This window comes from Macrobrachium nipponense, chromosome 20 (assembly GCF_015104395.2).
Source record: "Macrobrachium nipponense isolate FS-2020 chromosome 20, ASM1510439v2, whole genome shotgun sequence".
NCBI classification, from domain to species: Eukaryota; Metazoa; Arthropoda; class Malacostraca; order Decapoda; family Palaemonidae; genus Macrobrachium; species Macrobrachium nipponense.
The window spans coordinates 74,679,873-74,704,267 of NC_061089.1; the positions used below are offsets into that span (position 1 = coordinate 74,679,873).

General features: G+C 41.5%; 1 protein-coding gene across 1 annotated transcript in view; it reads right to left on the reverse strand.

Annotated features, from left to right (window-relative positions):
- Positions 1–4,851: 4,851 nt before the first annotated feature.
- Positions 4,852–24,395, reverse strand: part of LOC135195212 (3'-5' exoribonuclease 1-like) — a 156,016-nt gene continuing 136,472 nt past the window's right edge. Inside the window, exon 9 of the mRNA XM_064221494.1 lies at positions 4,852–9,674. Coding sequence (XP_064077564.1) covers positions 9,458–9,674 — 217 coding nt within the window. The 3' untranslated portion in view covers positions 4,852–9,457. The remainder of the gene's footprint in view (positions 9,675–24,395) is intronic.

A 24,395-nucleotide genomic window follows, 5' to 3' on the forward strand; every position in this document is an offset into this window, starting at 1 on the left:
ACGCATGATCTGCTAGTCCCCAAAACCTCAAATGGTTCACAAAGCCTTCCTTCAGCAGAACTCTTCATAGAGGATGAGATAGAGGAGTTTGAAGGTTTTTTGGCAGAGGATAGGTAGAGGAAATTCCATCTGAAAGGTTTTTTTAAACAAAATGACTGTATCATATAGTACATCTGCACCCAATGGTGGCATTGTTTACGTGGGAGTTTTCACCATCCTGAGTGTAATTAAAACTTTTTCAAGTTATTAAAACCTTTTTAATATTTTATTTATCCATAAGAACAATTTCATATTAGAAAAAAATACAGTATAGTACATAGAAAGTACTGAAAATGGGTGGTATAAAAAAGTTTGACTGGGTAAGTTGGCCCTAATGGAATTATTCCCATAAGGTATCTTTCGAAATATGCGAATTTCCAATTCTGCGAGGCCGTGGATTGACCAAATTCTTGCACAATTGGGGACCGTACTGTAGTATGACATCTTCATCCGTTTAGTAGACGAATTTATGCTTTATGTCAATTACAGTTACAATTATAATTACCAGTTGTATTATAAAATTACAACTAAAATTATAATTAAATAGAAATAAAGAATTACAGTTACAATTTCCCTAAAATGTGTAATTAATTACATATTAATTAAATTACAATTACAACAAGCTTGCCGTCAACAGACAGCCCTAACATAAAGGGGGCATGTCCTAGGCAGGCAAGAGATGCCGACTATTCAATTTCTTTTGCTCCAGATGCAACCACCTTGCGTATCGAGATGTAGGAAAGGGAACACAGTTGGTTCCAACAAGAGTATGACCATTGCCTTTCATATCTGGAGTATATCTTTGAGGTGAGCTGAATGTCTGTTAAATCTTAGTGAAAAAAGTTCAAGTACTGAATGGGGGAAGGGAGGGGGGGGGATAATCCCTCACTTGCCTCACCCTCCATTTCATTCTTTCTCCTGCCACCATCGTGGGAGGATGCATCTGTTGTCTTTCTGTATGGGTGTTCACTTTGGATAAGTAGCTTGGTAACACTATTCTTTTTTTCCCTTTTCCACTATTCCTTTTTTCCCTCTTCCTCTTCCTTGCCCTTTGCCTTTTCTGGGTACTTATGCACTTCTGCTGTCTCCTGGTTTTGTTTTTCTTGGATATAAAGAAAAAACATGAGCAGATTACAAGGTGGGGGGGGAGGGGGGAGGAGGAGGTTGTAGGTGACTGTGTACTTGTTTGATATCTGTAGCCTCGCATACATATTGCAATACTTATAGAGGACGGTATGTATGCTCTCCCTTCCTTATAATGAATGTGCTGCTTGGACTTCATCCCATACAGTAAAGTATGGTAAGAATAGGAATGCCATGAGAATTTTGCTGGCTCATTATGTGTATCACTCTGCTGATGATGCCACTGAAACCTTGTAGGTCCTCCTTGCCACTGACAACTATAAATGTTCATTTCCTGCTAGGAAGGCTATTTCACCCCTAAATTATAAACTAGTTCAACCCTAATCTGAGTATGAGGAATCTACAGTATTATCTTTAAACTAGCTATGCAAAATCTAGCTAACTTTGAATATTCCAGGTAGTCATTTGCTGCTTCCCTGGACATGCTGGTAGGAAGGAAGATTGACCAATCAACCACCCATGTGCCTGCTGCTGCTTATGCAGTTCTGGTATAGTGGCTGTGGTAATGCCTGTAGCTAAGTAAGCTGATGCTGTGACCTGTAACCTGCAGCTTCAACCACCTTTGATATGAAAGAGAACTAAAAAGTCTGACAAGTTGGAGAAAAGGGAGAGGGGGTTACCACAAGTTAGGGTTGTCTGTTCTGTTGCTGAACAAGTTGCAGATGCAGAGTGTAGCTATGGATTGTATCAGTTGTTTGGGAAAGATACAGGCTTCTGTTCAAGGGCATCCATCTTCTCTATGACAATGATACTGTACTTAACTTACTCTCCAAACTCATGGAAATCTCAGGCCTTGGAGGTGGAAGTGATGTTGGAAACAGGTGCTTTTATAGTGATAGATTGTCAGTCTCCAGGTTATTATTGCCACCTTTTCCTTGTACAGAAGGCACCTAGGGTTTTGAAACTGTTCACTGACCTCTCATCATTGACTTATTATTATGTTCAAAAGACTCCATTCACAATGAAAACTACATGGTTGGTGTTAGTTTCCATCAGAGAGGGCAACTTCATGCTTTCTATAGACCTTCAGGATGAGTACTTTCAAGCAAACATTCATCATGACTTGGAAATACCTGTGTTTTGTCTGCAAGGAGGCTCTCACTGGACATAAGAGCATTTCACCCTTCTCATCCCATATAGTGAGGTGATAGTTTTAAATTTTTGAACTTCAGGTGTTATACTTGTAGTGTGTTCGTGTGTTCTCTTACCTGCTTCTTTTTCTCTCTTTGTCTGCAATCTGGTTCTATGTTCTATGTCTTTTTTCTTCTTCTTAATTGGTAGTTCTGGATTAGTAGTATCAAATCTCTCAGGAGTGTTTAAGTGAGACGAACGGCAGAGTTTCTTTCTTTACTACTGCAAAAAATGCAAAAAATACAAGTTACAGTTACACAAATTACAACTGGAGATTCAAAATCTGGTTAGGACCACCAAATGTGCTGGAAGGTATTGTTTCTTTATGGTATGATGGTGTGTGGTCCTCTCTGCTCTGGTTCTGTCGTTCTGCAATCAGCTACCCCCACAATCGATTTTGGCCCAACCTCTTAAGGCGGTGTATGTTCCAGGTCCCCGCCCAAATGGGATCTTGATTAGTGGAGCTGACTCTCTCTTATCCTACCCCATCCCCTTTTAGGTGGGGTTAACATGTTAATTCCTCCTCTTGAAGGTGGAGCTTGCTAAATTGACATGTTAATACCTCCTCTTGGAGGTGGAGCTTCATAATCAATGGGAAGCCAAGTGAGTCTGGTGCAAGGTCACAGGTCAACGATTTTATGGTACGATTTTGATCGCGACGGTGTTATGGCTGTTGCAGCTCTCCCGTCTCGCCAGCATCCTGTGACTAATAAGTTTGTTGACTAAATTTGACTTACACACCAAAGCTCAATTCTCTCCCTCCATCTTTCTCTTTCTCTAGTTATTTTCACTGTACTACTCTGATTATTCTCGTTTTTGTTTTTTACGCTACCCTATCCAATATTATTTCTCATAGCTATCATTACAGTATTACTTAATCTAGATGGTTATAGATCAGGTGTTACCTAATCCAGATCATTACACATCACAATTAAATGCACAGGATACATAAAACAAACTTACTAATATCGTAACCTTGTCTTACCGAGGTTATTTATATGGTCTACTATATAAAACAGTAACCCTGTTATAGCAAAGTTATCACTTACTCTAGGCCTAATCTGGGATACTGCCTAATTAGGATTATTAAATTCACACTTGCGGTTACGGGTTATGTACAGCACAATTACGAAGAATGTAATCTTAAAGATAGGCTACTATCTCATGCAGCACAGGTTGCCATTTTCCTCTACTCCTAGGTTACATGGTATAGGCTAACAATTTAGTCCAATAAAGGGATGTTTAGCAAAAGTTTACCACTTAATATAAGGCACTGCATAGTCCTGGATTATTTACATCATGCTAAATATACAGGCTATATACACAGAAAATTCTATAGTATGTTTATGAAATCCAAGGATCCTTGTATAAAATTTGGCTGTTGCCTAGAACTACAAAAAGATATCTTACAATGTTCTTAAATTCCTTAATTTAGGTTACTACCTAATCTAGGTTATTTATATCACCTTTAGGATATATATATAATCCTAAGTTATAGGCTACAAACAATAGCTACTATAGTCAAAATTATTTTCATCTCTTGTAGGGCTACCGCCTAGGCTTTAGTAGACGTCGTTATCCAAAAGGATTATCTAAACTAATAATAAATTGTGGAACACTTCTTTAGCTAAAACTTCTAAATAAAATGACAAATTCTTTAAAATTTTTGCTTTCCACAAATAGGGTAGCAAACAAAGGCCAGTTTTTATATGCATAATGCATCTGTTCCACAGTTTTAAAATATAAATTTTTTTTACTGGAGCTTAAAAATAAGCACTTAACTTTCAAATTTAGATAATTCCATGATCCTCAAAGAAGAAAATTTTAAGATTGAAAAGTTTTTTGTGAGGAGCAATGTCTTGAAGTTCACACTTTACACTGCATGGGCTAGAGATAATGGTTTTTGGTAATTTTACCAGCTTGATCATGAAACAAGATGAGCAACCTGCATGTGCAATATTCACTTCTGCAGTTTTGAAGTAGGAAAACTGGGTTCAGCTTTGCTGAAGACGAGAGAAAATACCCTCTTTTCTTTGAGTCCATTATACTCTTATCATGTCATTACAACAAAATACCTGGCCACAAGACCAGGCTAAAAGATATTTCTTTGATATTAGTCTAATGACCATGGGGTGCTAGCACATCATGGAGGAGTAACTCTCTTGAGGACGAAACAGCAACTTTGCTTTCTAAAACGGGATAACTCCCTTGAGGACGAAACAGCCACTATGCTTTAAAAAATGAGTTAAATGAAGCACTGCTGTTGTTAGCAAAAGGCAATCCTGGGAAATTGGCACTGATGACTTTAGAAAGTTCCAATGATTCAGAGGTGGTACGTACAAGTAAGTAGGGCAGCACTTATGCAGTACGAATTTTTCTGTAACTTGACTAAAATGACTTCAATGGAGTTGGGATTTCCATGTTTACATAAACAAAATTCAAAACTATTTATGATTGATATGGTTGTGATGAAGCACATGAATCTTAAAAATATATATCAGGTATAATGAATCTCATGTAAAAGTTTTTAATATATTCATAACTTCTGTAAACAGAATCTCATGTAAAAGTTTGTAATATTTTCATAACTTCTGTAAACAATTTGAAATCAAACTAAAACAGAGCAAGTAAGGGAATGAAAATTACCATTCGTTCTCAATCCAGCACTATATAAAGAATATGTTGACTATTTAAGAAAAACTGACATTTTTATAATAAAATAAACTTTTGTATATACTTACCAAGTAATTACATTGCTAAAAGTTTTTATCTACGGCAGTCTAAAAATTCAAATTTCATGGTAGTGCTAATTAACTGTTAAAGTGCAGGTAACTAGCCCACAACTTTCCAGGTACCAAGAGGAACAACTAGGCAGAGCTTCAATTCATTTGAGCTCTTTATGTCTAAGCTAGGGGAGGAGAGAGGGCTCTTATCATGTAATTACTTGGTGAGTATATACAAAACTTTATTTTATCATAAAAATGTCATTTTTCTCTAAGAAATTTACCAAGTAATTACATAGCTGATTCTACATTGAGGGGAGGTGGGATCTATGGACATACTCTACTCCAAAACATTAAATTAGATGACTCTGAACGATAACAGTTGCAAACATTTAGCACAATGCTTGTTGTTTCTGTACCTGGCAAGGGAGCAACAACAGAAAAATACTGTCTCTGGTCAATTTCTCCTCTTGATCTGCATTGGGTGTGGCTGTATGGCCCAAAGTTGCCCCTATATAATTGGGAACTTTGCAGCGAGGGAGGTGCACCCATGACTATCAAAGTAAAAATAAGGTACCCTTGCCCTGTGCAGAGACCAGATAAAAAATCATAACGCTCTTACCAACACTAAAAAACACCGCCACCCAACCACTAAGAACTGGTGGGTACTCCAGGTACCATGCCACCCCAGGCTTCCCATAAAAACTCAACACCTATTACAAGGCGAGGAATAGTAGAGGGACATAAGGCTCCCTATGCTTCCTCTTCCAGCACCATGCCAGTTGGATAAAGGTCCCAAAGCATCGCAACTTTCATACGCAGTCTCTATGTCCTTGAGATAGTGTGCTGCAAAAACCGATTTGCATCTCCAGAAGGTTGCTTGGAGCATATTTGTTTGATAATATTATACCTGAAGGTGAGAGAAGTAGGAACTGCCCGGACTCATAAGCCTTTACTTTAAAAGTCGTTAAGACTTCATCTCCAAACAGGGAAAGGGGTTCAGAAATCAGGCTCCTCAGAAATAAGGAATGAACATTCTCGGAGCAAGGGCGCAAAAGGTTCTTTACCTAGCACCATAGGTAGTCTGAAGGTCCTCTGATTTTCTCCGTCCTAAGGAGATAATATCTAATAGCGCTTACCAAGCAAAGGAGTCTTTCCACTTCTTCTGGTTCCAGGAAGCCTGTTAAATTCTTAACTGTGAAGGAACAGGGGCAAGGTTTAGAGGGGCCCTTGTTTTTGGCCAGGAACCCAAGAGAGAGGGAACAGATTGCATTTCCTTGTGAACAACCGACTCTCTTATTGATCACTTGTAGCTCACTAACATGTTTGAACGTGGCCCAAGCTACTAAGAAAAGGGCTTTCTTGGTAAGGTTTTTCAAAGAGGCAGTCTGATGCGGTACATAGGAGGGACCTGTGAGCCATTTCAAAATGACATCAAAATTCCAGGGGACAGTTATATCTTTTACTTCACAGTGTCAAATGACTAGAAATGATAATTTGGGTCCTGATTACATGGAGGACAAGTCTAGACCTCTGTGCTTAAAGACGGAGCTCAGCATTGATTTTCTTTCCCACCGTTATCCATACATTACGTGGTCGGTTGCCTGATGTGCCTTTTCCACTGTCTTCTATTTTTATCGAAGGTATCATCCCCCACTAAACCTCTCCCCTTCATATCTTACTTCACTTTACCTCATCATCTAGTTCCCTGTCTCCCTCTTGATCTTCCTCTAACAGGTTCTTCCCAAGCCCTCTTCACTCTCTCCTCATCATTCATCCTAAACACATGCCCATAAAATCTCAATCATGAATCTCTTATCACCTCTGTAATTTTTACTAAGCCTGTCCTTTTTATTTCATCATTTTCTAATCTCTCAAACAGCAATATTCCCATAATCCACCTCAGCATTCTCATGTCTGTTCTCTCAAGCTTTACTTCCTCTTTTCTTCTTAGAGCCCATGTTTCCGATCCATACATTAACACTGGTCTTATCACTGCTATAGATCTTGACTTTGGGCTTAATTGGCATTTTCTTATCACATACTACTCTAGCTACCTCTCTCTACTTTTCCCACGCAGCTTTTATCCTACTGTTAACTTCAGCCTCACATCCTCCCTACTGGCTTAAAGTAGATCCTAAGTATTTAAACTTTTCTGCCTGTTTTATACTCAAGCCTCTTCTTTCTTGTACAGGCAGTTCCCAGTTATCGGTGGACGCGGTTACTGGTGATCCAGTTTTATGGCACTTGTCTAGTGTCGAAAATCACTGAATTTCAACGTAATAATTCACTGGTTTCCCGTTATTGGTACCGACAATAGAGATATGGCACCGATACGTACCTAACAGAGGTGCTATTAACCGGTTATCGGCGCCATAAATCACTGATTTTCGGTTATCGGTGAGTTTTGCTTATCAGCAAGCCATCAGAATGGAACCCTCACTGATAAGCAGGGACTGCCTGTATTACTATTCTGTCTATTTTCCCTACTGCTTACCAAAATCTCTGTTTTACTCACATTCACATTTAAGCCACCTTTCTCAAAAGACTCCTGCTACTCTCAAACCCTTCTCTGTAGGTCCTCGTCATTTTCAGCAGTACTGACCCCTGGTGTAATTCAACACTACCTTCAAAGTTTTCTGTTTTCTCAACTGCTGTTAATACTTTTGTGCTTGTTCTTTGATATATCTCAACCAGACTAACCAACTTTTCTAGGACTTTCCTCTTCCTCAAACACCAAAACATCACTTTTCTTGGGATTTTATTGTGTGCTTTCTCTGTGTCTATAAATGCACAATAATGCTCCATTTCCCTGTGGCCTCCTTACTATGAAGATGGCATCCATCGTCCCTTAATGGTGGATGTAGCAAGTTTCCTGGAGTTCCTGACATAGAGTAGAAAATCAGCTATTTGAATTATAGATGTCTCAAGAGATGAGAAGTTATGGCAGCTGCACCATCTTCTGAAAACTGTCCATTTGAACTGATATAGCTTGGTAGATGAAAGTTCCCTGCATCCAGCAACAGCTTCTGCAGCTGATTTAAAAAAAATCCTTTGCCCAGAAGAGGTGCTTGATGGTCCGAAGCTTGTCAGGGCCAGAGTGGACAATCCTTGGAGCAGCGATGGTTTTTGTTTAGATCTGAGAACTATTCTTTCCTTGGCCAAAACAGTGCCACTAGAGTCATGGAAACATCTTGATAATACAACTAGTTGATCACTATCCTGATCATAAAGAAGGGAGGAAAGGCATATACCTCCACACCTGTCCAATCCAGAAACATAGTGCCGTCAACCATGCGAGAGGATCTGGGACACTGGAGCAGAAGAGAGGAAGATGGTGATTCCTCAAAGTCGCAAATAGATCTACGGTATGTAGGATGTGCCCCACGGCCTTCATAGATCCTTGCAGACTAGAGGACCAGGGTCCATTTGGTTGGCAGGACCTGATTGAGGTGATTCAGTCCATCTGCTAAAACATTTAGTCTCCCATGGATGAAACTGGTCATAAGCCTTGGTGATAACTAGTTTTCTTCGAAAACTTCATAAAACTGAACTTAGGATCATATCTTGATTCAAGGTCGGGAATGGCATTGGGATTGGAAGCATGGTAACCTGGAACAGGAGTTAATTGCAAAGGTGGAGGACTACAGATAGGAAAAATGGAAGGTGAGGAGAAGAAAAAGCACTAGGTTCTACAAAACATTCCTTGACTAGGCTCAAAATTATTCTTACTTTTGGCTCTAACAGCCATTTTCCTCTTCTTATCTTTATCAAGTTTTTCCAAATGGGAATTAGATACCTTTCACTTCTTCTCATCCCTGTCCTGGCATTCTGGACAAGTGTTACTCTTATGGCAATCCTGGCCCCTACACTTAATGCACCGAGTGTGAGATTCATAGCAAGACTTAGATAATCTTGTCTTATGCACCCCTGAGAGCAAAACACTCAAAGCCAGACATGTCAAAAACTGATATCAAACAAAAACAATTATTTAAAATCTACACCAAAATTTGAGTACTTCACAAAAAAAAAAAAAATAATAATAATAATGTAGCCAGCGGTGAAAACCACCCATGTTGGTCGGGAGCCGGCAACAAACGAATTGAAGCTCCCTGACTAGTTGTTCCTCCCAGTACCCAGAAAGTGGGTGGGGCTGGTTACCTACACTTAAAACAGTTAATTAATGATACTGTGAACCTTGAATCTTTAGACTGCTGTAGGTAGAAACTTTTAGCTATGTAATTACTTGTTAAGTTTCTTACAGAAAAACATGTATAGTGATGATTAAAACCTTTCCTTACAAGCACTGATAGTTTCACATAGTTTCATAGCACAAAATGATGTAATTTACAAAAATAACTTTTGGAAAAGAGATGTACATTTGTAACTTATTTGGAACAATATCCGAATAACACCTTTGGTTATTTTACCAGTAGGGATGGAAATTCTTTGTCATATTCAGTCTCACACACGGAGGAACCTACAGCTGATGACTTTTCATCATCTTCAAATGGGTCTTCCTCATCTTCACATTCATCACCCAGGTATTCGTCTTCTCCATCTCTTGGTGGATCAACATTTCTCCTCTTGAGCATAGCATTAAAATCATTCCTGTTTATGCACTTTACAGTATGTAACCTGGAAATAAATGATACAATTTTCATATCCCATTTCACAATACAGGTAATTTCCATGATGATTTGCATTTTTTAGATATACAGTGTTCCCTTCTGTATTCGCGGGGGATGTGTACCAAACACCCCCGTGAATAGTTAAAACCCATGAATAGTTAGAACCACCACTAAAAATATTTATAACTGCCTATCTTGAAAGTTCAGATACCAAATGTATACCTTAAATAACATCCTACTTCAAATATACCTAAAATTACTAACCTATTACTATATTAATCTTTGAAGTTATATTACGTATTAATATAATTTCAAAGCCATCTTAAACATTTTACCATTAAAAATATATAACCTACATCCAATAACAGAGAGAGAGAGAGAGAGAGAGAAGAGAGAGGGGAAGAGAGGACCGAGAGTGAGAGAGAGACGAGAGAGAGAAAGAAATAACTCCTAGACTCGACTCCTTCCCCTCCGCCAATGCATATATCAAACTGTCATTTACTCCCCCGACCTCCTTCCTCCAAGTGGATAAAAGACTGGGAATTACTGTTTTTTTTGTTTTTTATTAATCTTATCAATATTTGAAAATTAGTTATAAGGTAAATTATTTATTTATATTTCAAAAACAAAACATAAACATACTTAGAGAGAGAGAGAAAATGAGAGAGAGAGGGGTTATTTGTTGTTTAATCTCACTAAACTTAATATTATTTGAAACAAAACTAGTACTGTATAATATTATTTCCACCATTATTGTAGTATTTCTGTAAAATACTATCACATAAGATTTTTGTAATTACAATTATTATTATCATTTGAAAATATTAATAAAAATATTATACATACATGTACTACAGAAATCTCAAATCTCAGTAATCAGAGAGAGAGAGAGAGAGAGAGAGAGAGAGAGAGAGAGAGAGAGAAAACAGTCCCTCCCCTCCAGTCACATTATGTGATATATTTGACAGCTGTTGGACCTCAGTCTGGTACCTGCAGTTTGAAAGAAAGATGTGTGAAGACTATGATTTCCTTCATTCTTACATAATTTTTTAATTTATAAACTAAAATCTTATTAATTCACTATAGTATTTTCTTTAATGAATTGATTGCTCTTTACATTTATATTATTTGAAAATTAGTAAATCATTTATTTATCATACAGAAAACATACATCTCTGTAAGAAAGAGAGAGAGAGAGAGAATTATTATTATTGTTATGTGATATCATTTAATCTTATTAAACTTACTAATACAGTATTGATCAATATTAATATTTTAAAATTAGTAAATCATTTTTGTATCATAAAAATGTATTTAGTCATGAAGATAACATCAAAATACACTAATTTGGGATTATTTATCGTCGGAAAAAATCTGCGAATCCGGAGAACGCAAATACAGGGGGCCCACTGTAAAATTATTAAGCATTTTATATGGATGAACTTTTAGTAGTCTGGCAGTTGACGCACGCACTTGACTGGCAGTCACTTGCAAAAGACCCAGCAACAAGGACAACTGTGGGGGGTGTGGGGTTAGCTAGAGGTGAGTTTATGATAAGACCTCAGATCTGGGGTTTATGATAAGATCTCATATTTGTATATCTCATCAAAAAGCAAATTATCACCAATTTGTGATTTGTTCCTACAAGAATAAAAACCTTAATTTTTCATATGGAGACTTGCTCCTTAGGTTGGAGATAGAACTGCCAGAGATCATGACCGACTTTGTTCCTATCAAGTCCATGAATGCCAACTTGTCACATCATATGTGAGCAGTAGTATAAGGATGACTCCTGCAGCCACTGGTTCAGCCTGGCATTAGTGATGTTAAGACTGGCAAAACCCTGTGCCAGAATTTAACATGTTTATAGCTTTGCTGAGGAAATTTTGGAAGAACTTGGGTTCTGATGTGCAACAGGAATGCCAGTTCGGAAGGTAAAATATTACTGAGATACTGCTAGATAATAATGCTCTACTACCTGTAACCCTTTGTTAAAAAGGAGACAGAGTACATCTATTAACTACTACCAAAACATCAAAGGTAGGATGCTCTATTATGGAATTCACCAACATCAAGCCTGGCCTGCAAATGGGAGAGGTTGGGAAAGAATTAGTAACCTTCGCTGTACTTCCAAGGAAGCACAAGCACAGAAAGAGTGAGTGTTGGATCTACTCTCTCTGGGAAGCTCAGCAGGTGACCAGAAAGAACAGAGGTCATGCACTCAGACCTCATCATGAACAGACCCATGCACCAGGGATTGGGTCATGTGCAAGCTCACTTACATCACCAACGCTGAGTTGCAGGAATTATCTTAACTTTCAGCAAGAGAGCAACAACCATGAGAACATTTCCTAGCCTTCCTACAGAGATGTCTAATTTCTTCCTATAATGATTCATAGATGGAAGTACTACAGGAGGTGAGGAGGATGAGGATAAGGGCAAAGTGTGGCAGCACTTCTTCAACCTCTTGTGACCTCATGCCTCTTCAAGCTCAAACGTGTCCAATGTGAATGAAGTGGAGCATCACTGAAGGGAAAGGAAGTACAACAATGGTAGCCAGAGCAGTCACAGTATGAGCAGCTGGCATAAACAACAGCAAGTATAGTCGACCCACCGTATTTGTGAAGGATGCGTACCACAACCCTGCAAATAGCTGGAATCTGTGAATACTTAAAACCCCCCTCTAAAAATGATTATAATTGCCTCCCTTGAAAGATCAAACACATATGTATACCTTAAACTATCATCCTATGTTAAATACACCATAAACTATTATCCTATTACTGTATTAATTTCGAAATGATATAACAGGCAGTTCCCGGTTATTGGTGGGGGTTCTGTTCTGACGGACTGATGATAAGCAAAAATTGCTGATAACTGAATATTGGCAATAAATGGCAGTTATGGCGCCTATAACCAGTTAGTGGCACCTCTGCTAGGTATGTATTGGTACCATAACTCTATTATTGGCACCAATAACCGGAAATTGGCGCCATATGCCAAAAATAAAAAAATTTCGGTGTTAGACAAGCGCCATAAAACTGGGTCACTGATAACCAAGTTCACCAATAACCGGGGACTGCATGTATCATCATTTCAAAGTCATCTTAAACCTTTTACCCTTAAAATATATGTACATACTGTATGGCTTACAACTACTTGTGAAAATAATCCAGTCCCCCTATGTATTCAGTCACACATTTTCTTTCATACAGTTGCTAATCGAGCCACCCAGTTTTCTTTTCTGTTATGTATGTCATTCACGAGAGAGAGAGAGAGAGAGAGAGAGAGAGAGGAGAGAGGAGAGAGAGAGAGAGAGAGAGAGAGAGAGAGAGAGAGAGAGAGAGAGAGAGAGAAATATGTATGCACATTAAAAAAAACAATAGTATTAAGAGTACGTAAATCTTACAGGTACTCTTCAGTGATGAATGTTGATTAAAGATAATGGTGATGAATTAGCATGCATTGCAGTCTGATGAATGACAATGAAGATATGACTGCACAGCAAAGCACAGGAGTTACATCTCCTCTGAGGGTGCCTCTTCCCTTTCTTTAGGAGGCACTTCATCAGGGGTTTCAGGAGGCACTACTTCAGGCAATTTGGGAGGCACTTCTTCAAGGGTTTGGGGAAGCTTTGGAGGGTCCTTCTTTGTACATTTAATAGACATAGTGATAGGCAGTTGCCGTTGCTGCTTCTTTGAGCTAATGATGGCTTGATTATGGGGTGTCAATGCCGCATCAAGGACATTTGAAAACTTTAAGGAGGATTCCATATAAGGATCCCATGACAAAGCCACATCCTGTGCTTCCTTAATCATCCTCTAAGTTGGACAGACGTTCCAAAGACAACCCCTCATCCTCCTCCTCCCCTGAATCTATCATGTCTTCTTGCTGGCAGATTTTGTCAGCTCTTCCAAATCCCGGTCTGTCAGGGGGTCAGAGTGGGCATCAATGAGGGTGCCAAGTTCATCTCAGTGATGTCATTGAAGCCTATTCCACCAAGAATCCCCACCCACTGGAATGCCTTACCAACAGCTGTATGTTGAATTTCTTCAGGAGAGAAGCCCTTATCATCATGCACAGACTCTGCCCACAACTTCTTCCAGCACACGTTCAGGGCCTCCTTCTTCATGCCCTTCAACAATTGGTCAACGATAGACATGACAATTGTGAATTTACACTAATACCCTTTTAGTGTAAAATCCTTGTCAGTGTCCATTATATTTACAAGGTGCTGGAGGGAGTTCCGGGTGTACAGTGCCTTTGTTTTGACAACATGGATCACACCCTGGTTCATAGGCTGGAGGAGAGAGGTGGTGCTGGCAAGGAGGAACTTGAGCTGGACTCCCTTGTAATAAAGATCCAAATTGTGACCACCAGCATTATCCATAATCAACTAAACCTTGAACTCCATGCACTGGTCATTCAGGTGTTGCCTAACTTTAGGGATGAAGCTCTGAATGAAGCAGTTGCATGTAAGGACTTTGGTGAGCCAGTCCTTGGGGTTGTGCATCTAAAACACAGGCACCAACAACCTTGTTCTTATTTTTAAGGACCCTGGGGTTTGCAGCCTTGTAAATGGGGCCTGGTTTCAGCATGAAACCAGCCACATTCCAACACATTATGACGGTAACCCTATCCTTCTAGGCCTTGTATCCAGAGACTTTGGCTTTGTCCTTCATGAGGTATGTCGGGGATGGCATCTTTTTCTAGAACAGCCCAGTCTTGTCCATATTGAACACTTATTCTCGATGGTAGCCCTTCTCCTCAATGATTTTCTTAAAGATCTCTGGATATTTTGCAGCCACTTTCCTATCAGCAGATGCTGCTTCTCCATAAAGATACATTTTGCAGCTGCAACAGCCTCTGAAAACAGTGGAACCAAGCCCTGCTGGCCTGAAAACCTTCAGAAGCTGATGATGGTCCTGCTTGTGACTCTTCCTACTCTTCTTCTTCTAATACGGGTTCACTGAAGCCTAAGAGTTCTAATTCCCCTGCATCATCGCCTTCCTGTGCTTGTACAATGTTGGCCTCTGTAGCAGTCAAAAACTGCTAGTACAATAGTCAGGCTTTTTTGCAAATGATGTTGGAGTTGAGGGGTATGTTCTTTGTATGGCAGCCCTTTATCCAAAATCCAAGTGCAGTATCCATCCATCTCAACAACTGTCTTATCAACGCACTGTCAAAACTTTTTTGCACTACTTAAAAAGCTCAGGCTTACAGCCTTTTGTATCTACACCTCTTTCTTCTTGATGTACCTTAAGGTACCCTTATTAAGGCTAATTCTACATATCAAGAACTTTCACCTTCTCCTCGAGCTTCACGACCGCCTTCTTTTATTTAGGCTCTTTGCCAGAAGCCTTAAAAGGAGCATGGCATTTAGGAGGCATCTCAGGGCACAATTACAAGATATACACAAATATTCACAATTATACCCAATCAGAAGATGCTACTACTACCAGTGAACTGGCTGAGATGTGGCCTCCCACAATTCCATCTTTGTGAGGGTCCAGGCAATAAGCGCAAGGAAAATGAATGGTGCTCCTGGATGGGGTGCTCTGCAGATGACAGCCAATAGCATGTCAAGTATAATTTCCCCTGGGTATACAGCATCCAAGCTCGTATTTTCCTTGTCTGTGGACCACTAGGTTACGTAAAACACTTTTTAAGGAAAAAAAATGTTATCAAATTTTGCTGTTTACATTAATATACTATTACAGTAATGTAATATTTGAAAATGAGTAAATTTTTTTCATCATAAAAAATGTATTTACAGTAGTCATAAAAATATATTTCGTACATATATTAACATGAAAATACACTTCACAGATGTAAAAATTTCCTGTTATTCCCCTCATTTTGCAAAGTACATACAGTGGAACCTTGGTTTTCGTATGCCTCTCATAACAGACAAAATCTTGTCTCTGTTATTGTACACTTCCTTGGTTTTCGTACACTTGGTAAGACTATCCGGGGCCCAGCGCATGACCGGGCCCAATATGAAACACCCAAACAAAGCATCCCATTTTCTCTTTTGACCCATTCTGGCTTTGTTCCTCGCCTAACAAGCATCTCCGTGCTCGTAGCCCACATCAACACGTGTTTCTTGTGTTTTGTGCAATACTTCGGCATAAAACTCATTGCAAAGTAGTCATCATGGGGCCCAAGAAAGGTGCAAGTTCCACCCCTTTGGTGAAAAACCAGAAATACAATAGAATTCAAGAAAGAACTTGTAGCGAAGTATGTTTGTTTTGTTTTTTTTGTATGGTGTTTTCACATTGCATGGAACCCAGTGGCTATTCAGCAACGGGACCAACGGCTTTATGTGACTTCTGAACCACGTCGAGCGTGAACTTCTATCATCAGAAATACACATCCCTGACCCCTCCATGCAGCGAAGTATGAAAGTAGGACATGTGTAGCTAATCTCGCTAGGATGTACGGTAAGTTGGTGTCGACGATCAGCTCTATCCTAGCAAATAAAGATAAAATCAAGGCAGCTGATGTTGCAAAAGGGGTCATGTCATTATCTAAACAGAGATCGCAACTAATGGAAGATGCTGAAAAGCTGTTTTTGGTGTGGATCAACAAAAATGATATTGTTATGTTACAATAAAGTTTCATACATACTTACCTGGCAGATATATACATAGCTAAGACTCCGTCGTCCCGACAGAAATTCAAATTTCGCGCCACTCGCTACAGGTAGGTCAGGTGATCTACCGGCCTGCCCTGGGTGGCAGGACTAGGAACCATCCCCGTTTTCTATCATATTTTCTCTCTTCCACCTGTCTCCTGCGGGGAGGCTGGGTGGCCTTTAATTGTATATATCTGCCAGGTAAGTATGTATGAAACTTTATTGTAACATAACAATATCATTTTCATACAATCAACTTACCTGTCAGATATATACATAGCTGATTGGCACCCTTCGGTGGAGGGTAAGAGACAGCTACTATATGGAATAGACAGGTAAACAACATATGTTGTAGGTATAAATAAAAAAAAACCTTGGTTTCCTACCTGATAGGTTGGTAGACTTGGTGGGTGTTTGCCCAGTAGTCTGCATCACCTCAAGAAACTTTAGCGAGATATGTGATCTATGGCCAAGAGTGTTCTTGTGGGTCTGCCGATGGGGTCTTACCCACTTACTCAGCAGAGCCTAAAAGGACTTTGTCATGGGTGCTGATCCACTTATATGACAATACACCTTATGAAGGAGCACACAACCAATCCCGACCACCTGATCCTAACCATGTGTTTAGAACTAAGGATTGTACGAGTTATCCCCGAACTCGTCACAACAACCGTAACTCAAAAACCACTACGCACACATACATAATTTTTCAAAAAAAAAATTATACTCAACTAATTGGATATGACGAGAATTCTCTTATGAACAACATAGACGGCCCGCCCGTGCGAGCCTGAATACCTCCATTGTTCGAAGAGATTCTCGACCATATCCAAACAGAAGAACAGTATATACATTCTAAGGATTGGTGTCGGCTCCCGTACCCAGAATCGTATCTGCCGATACGATAGGACCTAGAGAAAAGCACTTCTCATAACGTCACACGCACGTCTTTCAAGTAATGAGATGCAAATACCGAGTTTGCATCTCCAATATGTCGTATCTAATATGTAAGTACATATTCTTATAAACGAGAGAGACGTCGCAACCGCTCGTACTTCATGAGCTTTTACTCTCAGAAGTTGTAATTGTTCGTCCGGACAGACCTTGTGAGCGTCCGTAATGACGTTCCTTACAAAGAACGCTAGAGCGTCTTTGACATCAGTCTTGTGGGGTCTTTGACCGCGCACCAAAGACCTTGTCTAGAGCCTCCCAACTGACGTTTCCTCTGAAGATAGAACTTCAGAGCTCTAACAGGGCATAGAGACCTCTCTGCTTCTCTGCCTACGAGACTAGACATTCCTTTGATTTCGAATGACCTAGGCCAGGGATTCGTGGGATTCTCGTTTTTCGCTAAAAACAGAGTTTTAAAACGAGCAAATCGCCGAGTCTTCCTTGAATCCTACTTTATCCTGCAGAGCTTGTAACTCACTAATTCTTTTTGCCGTTGCTAACGATAAAAGAAAAAGGCATTTTCTAGTTACGTCTCTAAATGAGGCCTGATGAGGAGGTTCAAATCTATCCGAAGACAGATATTTGAGGACTACGTTCCAAATTCCAGTTCGGAGGTACTGGCTCTTTAGACTTTGACGTCTCAAAAGATCTTATGAGATCGTGGAGATCTTTGTTATTGCCAGATCTAAACCTCTGTTCCTGAATACAGCCGAGAGCATACTCCTGTATCCCTTTATTGTGGATACGGCTAGATGCGATTTTACTCTCAGGAATAGCAAGAAATCAGCAATTTCCGCTATAGAGGTAGAGGAGGAGGACAACTTCTTGGCTCTCACCACCTTCTAAGACCTCCCACTTCGACTGGTATACTTTCGAAGTGGAGGTTCTGCGAGCTCTCGCGATCGCGCTTGCCACTTCGCGAGAAAACGCCTCTCGCTCTGACAAGTCTTTCGATAGTCGAAAGGCAGTCAGAGCGAGAGCGGGGAGGTTTTGATGGTACCTCTTGAAGTGTGGTTGTTTGAGAAGATCCTCCTTCCTGGTAGGGATCTTGGAAAGTCTACGATCCACTCTACACCTCCGTGAACCATTCCTGGGCCGGCCAAAAGGGGGCTATTAAAGTCATCCTCGTCTCTTTTGACGCCACACAAAACTTTTTCAATACTAACCCAGGATTTGAATGGGGGAAAAGCGTACACGTCCACTCGAGACCGTTTAGCAGGAAGGCGTCTACCATAATTGCTCTTGGGTCTTCCACGACCGAGACAAAAACACTGGGAGCCTTTTTGAAATGTATGTTGCGAATAGATCCACGTGAGAGTTCCCCACAGAGACCAGAGATCGCGACATACTTCCTCGTGCAGAGTCCATTCTGTATGAAGGACCTGTTCCTCCTGCTGAGCCTGTCCGCCCTCACATTCCTTTACTCCCTGTACGAACCTTGTCAGCAGGGAGATGTTCCTGTGAGACGTCCAAAGTAATAGGTCCCTCGTGAGTTCGTCGAAAGGAACGAGGAGTGGAGTCCCTCCTGTTTCCGAATGTAGGCAAGTGCGGTGGTGTTGTCCACGTTTACTTGTACTACCTTGTCTCTCACCAGAGGTTCTAGGCTCTTCAAAGCCAGTGAACGGCGAAGAGCTCTTTGCAATTTATGTGCCAGGACACCTGTGCTGGTTCCCAGGTGCCTGACACTTCCTCCGAGCCTAATGTCGCTCCCCAACCCGTCTCCGACGCGTCGGAGAAACAACACTAGGTCTGGGTTCTTGATCTAGAGAGACCCCTTTGTTCTCTTCCAGAGGCAGCAACCACCACTGTAGGTGTGCCTTTACCTCCACTGGAATGGGGAAAACGTCCGACAGTTGTCCGTTTTTCCAGCTCCAAGACTTCTTGAGGAAGAATTGAAGTGGACGGATATGAAGTCTTCCGAGAGGGAAGAATTGTTCCAGCGAGGAAAGCGTCCCAGAAGGCTCAAACCATTCCCTCACTGACGTTTGCTGTTTCTCTAAGAAGAGAGAGATTATCCTCAAACCTTTTTCGGTTCTCTCTTGCGAAGGAAAAACTCGAAAACCCCGAGAATCCATCGAATCCCCAGATAGACTAGGTCTTGTCTGGGGTGTCATCTGAGACTTCTCGAGGTTCACAAGCAATCCCAACGCCTTGGTCAAATCTAGAGTTAACTTTAGGTCCTCCAAACACTGTCTCTCCGATCTGGCCCTGATGAGCCAGTCGTCTAGGTACATCGAGACATCACTCCTTTGAGATGAAGAAATCTCGCCACATTCCTCATCAAGGCTTGTGAAGACCTGAGGAGCTGTGGACAGGCCGAAACACAAGGCTCTGAACTGAAAGATCCTTCCCCCCGTCATGAAACGGAGGTACTTCTTCGATGAAGGGTGGATCGGGACGTGAAAGTAGGCGTCTTGGAGATCTAGAGACACCATCCAATCTCCTTGTCGTAATGACGCTAGGACTGAAGCAGAATCTCCATGGAGAACTTCTCCTTCTGAACAAATTTGTTCAGAGCGCTGACGTCTAGTACTGGTCTCCAGCCTCCCGAGGCTTTCGCCACTAGAAAAAGGCGATTGTAAAACCCCGGGAGTTTTGATCCAGTACTAGTTCTACTGCACTCTTGTCCCACATTTGTTCCACCATTGATCGAAGAGTATCCTCAGCACAGGATCCTTGTACTTGGCTGATAGTTCCCTTGGTATAGACGTTAGGGGCGGAGTATTCAGGAAAGGGATACGATATCCCTTCCTTAGATCTTTAGTGAAGACGCGTCTGCGTCTATCAGTGTCCAGGCTTCCACGAATTCCAGGAGCCTGGCACCTACTGGTGTTTTGGAGGAGAAATGTTTCATTTGCCTTTTTAAAGGGACGAAAGGCGGACCTACCTCTTCTCTCTGGAGCCTTCCTTCTTGCGGGAGGTCTGGAGATCGGACCACCTCGAAAGGGCTGCCTAGAAGTGCTAGGTTCTTTCTTGTCCGACACTAAAGCAGGTTTCTTCTTCCTAGCTGACTGCGTCAGAAGATCCTGTGTCGCCTTCTCAGTTAAAGAGTGAGCTACGTCCTTCACTAACTTAGAAGGAAACAAATAGTCCGAAAGAGGAGCATATAGCAGAGCTGCCCTCGCGCATGCGAGACTGCCTTTGTTAAGAAGGCGCCATACACTGTCCTTTTCTTCAAAAGACCTGCTCCAAATAATGCAGAGACTTCCAAAGATCCATCCTGTACTGCTTTGTCGATGCACACAAAATGCATAACAGGGCTTCAGGTTCGATTCCCTGCGAATCGTGAGCTTTCTTGGACATCACCCCAAGGGACCAATCTAAGAAGTTGAATACTTCCAATACATGGAAAAGTCCCTTGAGGAGATGATCCAGTTCCGAAATACTCCAAGTTATGCGGGCAGAATTAAGACTAGGACGCCTTGAAGCGTCAACTAACGTTGAAAAGTCTGCCTCTGTAGTAAGAGGGAGAGCGATACCCATATCCTCCCCCGTCTTGTACCATATGCCTCTTTTCCCAGCTAACCTTGCTGGAGGCATGCAAAAATACTGTCCTGGTTAAGTCTTTCTTCGACTTCATCCAGGCGTCTAAGGCGTGTAAAGCCCGCTTCATCGAGATGGTGGGCTTCATCTTCAGAAAAAGACGAAGTCTTCTTCGCCTTCGCACTCGAAAAGAGCGAGCGCGGGAGAAGGAGGAGCAGCCGGAGTCAACTCGTCTCCGTATTCCTCCAGAAGCATGGTTGTCAACACCTTATAGTTGGACAAGCCCTCTCTTCCAAGATCGTCATCCTCCGAGTTTCGTTCAAACTCGTGATAATCCTGAGTTTCTGTTCTCCTTTCAGAATGTTCCTCTTCTGGGGGAGACAAACTCCTGATCGGAGAGGAGGGCTAAGGGAATGAAAGTCTTTCCTTTTTTTCCCATTCTGATCGACTTGGAAGCCGTCACAACCTGAGGCTTCTCTCGCGCTTTAGAAGACGTCATGTATGACGCTTCCCGCTCTCTCCGAGCGTCATGTATGACGTCTCTTGTTGACGTTTAGAAGACGCTTCGCGTCCGGAAGACGCTTCGCTTCTAAGGGCTTCCTACGGCGTCACAATCTTGGACGGAGCGTCACGTCTAAGATCCTCTTGATTTGACGCTTCACTTCTAAAAGACGTCTTCCGAGCAGGTGCGAGAGGAGGACGAGACTTCTTAATAGGAAGCGTCACGTCCTTCCGACGAGGCGCTAAAACTCCCACAAGAGATGATAGTTGTTGCACCGCCATAATGATCTTCCTTGACGCTTCTCCTACGTCTAGCGCCTGACGACCCTTCGTCATCACTCGGGGAAGAAGCATGATGGGGTACTTCCTCATAAGCGTCAGGTGACGTTGACGCCACCTTCGCCTTCTTAATAGCAGACGGGGCGTCATCCGAGAAGCGCTCCGGGCTAGAATCAATGTCTTGCTTCATATGACGCTTCAGCGGTCTCGATAAGGTCGACTCCTTCCACCCTCGTTTAGGTGAGGGAGAGGGAGAGGACGAGAAACACTCGCGAAGGACGCTTTTCCTGTAGCGCCCTTGAGCTGGCTGCCATGAAGCAAAGCTAGCTGAAGGGACGTCTGACCGTTGGGATTCCCCACGACCTCCTTAAGGCTTTCGACTTTCCTTCTCCTCTGGGCATGTGAGCTTGGAAGAGGTCTAGGCCTGGGAGCGCCGCAGGGACGATCAAACGCCCCTCCACAACACTGATAGGGCTTCACTAAAATTCACTATTTTCACTAAGCCTTAGCCTTACCTTTCGAGTCCGCCATCTTGGACTTCATGTCTCGAATCGTCGCTTTCAGATTGGCGATTTCCGATGCCGAATCCGAAAGACACTCTGAGAATGAGATTTATAGGGAGATTCTCCAGAAGTAGGGTTAGAATTATTATTTAAAGGCTCAATAGGCCTTGAATTCACACCTTCAGTCTTCTAACTCTATCCCTCTCTAACTTCTTCAAATAAGAGTCAAAGTCTTCCATTCTTCTGCATTCAAACTCTCGCATTCCTTACAAGTGTTAGTAGCAGAACACTGCACCCCCCTACATTTACGGCATACAGTGTGAGGATCAACCGAAGCTTTCGGTATCCTCACCCTGCAGCACCTACATTCACACACATTCTCACACTCACATTAGAATCAGACATCCTGAGAAAAATCCAAAAGAGTTATTCCAAAAAAACAGTCCACAGTAGCGAATGCCAAAACACGATCCAATACGTCACCAAAAGTCGAAAAAAAAAAAAACGTTGATCAAATGTTGAAAAAAGAATCCAAGTCAGGAGGTAATAACAACAATGTTGATACCACCGGCGACAGAGAAAATATGATAGAAAACGGGGATGGTTCCTAGTCCTGCCACCCAGGGCAGGCCGGTAGATCACCTGACCTACCTGTAGCGAGTGGCGCGAAATTTGAATTTCTGTCGGGGACGACGGAGTCTTAGCTATGTTATATATCTGACAGGTAAGTTGATGTATGAAAACAATTAGTAGCGGATAGTGTGTATGAAGTGATGATTTGTGAGAAAACGAGGATGCTGCATGCCAATTTAAGTAAGAAAATGCCAACAAGTGCTGCTCTTAGTGATTTCAAGGCCAGCAGAGGCTGGTTTGAAAAATTCAGAAAGTGTATGGGCATCCATAGTGTCATACGGCATGGGTAAGCTGCGAGCTCGGATAAACATGCCGTCGAAGAATTCGCTAATGAATTCAGATATCTTGAGACTGAAGAATTCCTCCCACAACAGGTCTTCACTTGTGATGAGACAGGCATGTTCTGGAATAAAATGCCAAAACAGACTGACATCATGCAGGAGGAAAGTTCATTGCCAGGGCACAAGCCTATGAAAGAAAGCCTAACTCTCTTGTTCTGTAGAAATGACAGTGAGGATTTCAGATTGAAACCCCTACTTGTGTATCACTGAAACTTGTCAAGTGTTCAAGCACAACAATGTCGAAGGCCAATAAAAAAAGCATGGGTCACGAGACAAATTTTCGTTGAGTGGGTCAATGAAGTGTTTGAACCAAATGTTAAATTCCTCAGCGACAATCAATTGCCCCTCAAATGCCTCCTGGTAATGGACAATGCTCCTGCACATCCTCCTAGCTTGGAAGACCAGCTGTTAGACAAATTCAAATTTGTCACTGTGAAATTCTTGCCCCCTAATACCACTCCTCTCATCCAGCCCATGGACCAGCAAATCATCTTGAACTTCCAAGAAACTCTACACTAAGGCACTATTCCAAAGGTGCTTTGAAGTGACCTCAGACACTGAATTGACCCTAAGAGAGTTTTGATAGGATAACTTCAATATCTTCAACTGCATAAGCCTTATGCCTTATGGCCAAGGCTTGGCAGGGAGTGACTTCCCAAACAATGAACTCTGCAAGGAGGTCATTGTGGCCCGAGCGTTACCTCGAGAAGGATTTCAAGGGGTTTGAGGCTGACCCCAAAAACCCTATGCCTGTTGTGGAGTCTATTGTGTCTCTGGGGAAGTCCATGGGCTTGGATGTGAGTGGTGAGGATGTGGAAGAGCTAGTGGATAGAGCTAGTGGTTAGCTTTTCCCAGCTAACCACTGAGGAGCTGCAAGACCTTCAACAGGAATAACAGGCAGCAGATGAGGATTCCGAGGAAGAAGAGGAAGAGAGAGAGGGGTTACTGTGCGAAGTGGAGTGATTTCCAAAATTTTGTTGAGACATATCATCCTAACAAAGAAGTTGTAATCCATGTCTCTTAACATGTTTAATGAAAACACTTTGTATCATTTTAGACAGATATTGAAGATTTATCAGAAACAAATGTCTCTGGACAGTTCTGTTATTCGATAGGGGTTCAGTGACTCTCAAGCTGGTCATAATGCCAGTAAAAAATAAAGTGGGGAAGTAATGTCAGACAGTGCCACTAAAAAACCTAGAGAAGTAACCACAGAAAGGTTCATGATACCTAAAGTCCTTAGGGAGGAGGATTCTCCTTCCAAACAGTAACTTCTCCTCCTCCCTCTCCCCTCCCCTCCTCTATGACTTCCATACGCTAACAGGAGTATTCAATAAAGGTAAGAGTGATGTTAAATGTTCATTATTCATTTATATTTATTTGTCATTCTTTTTTTAATA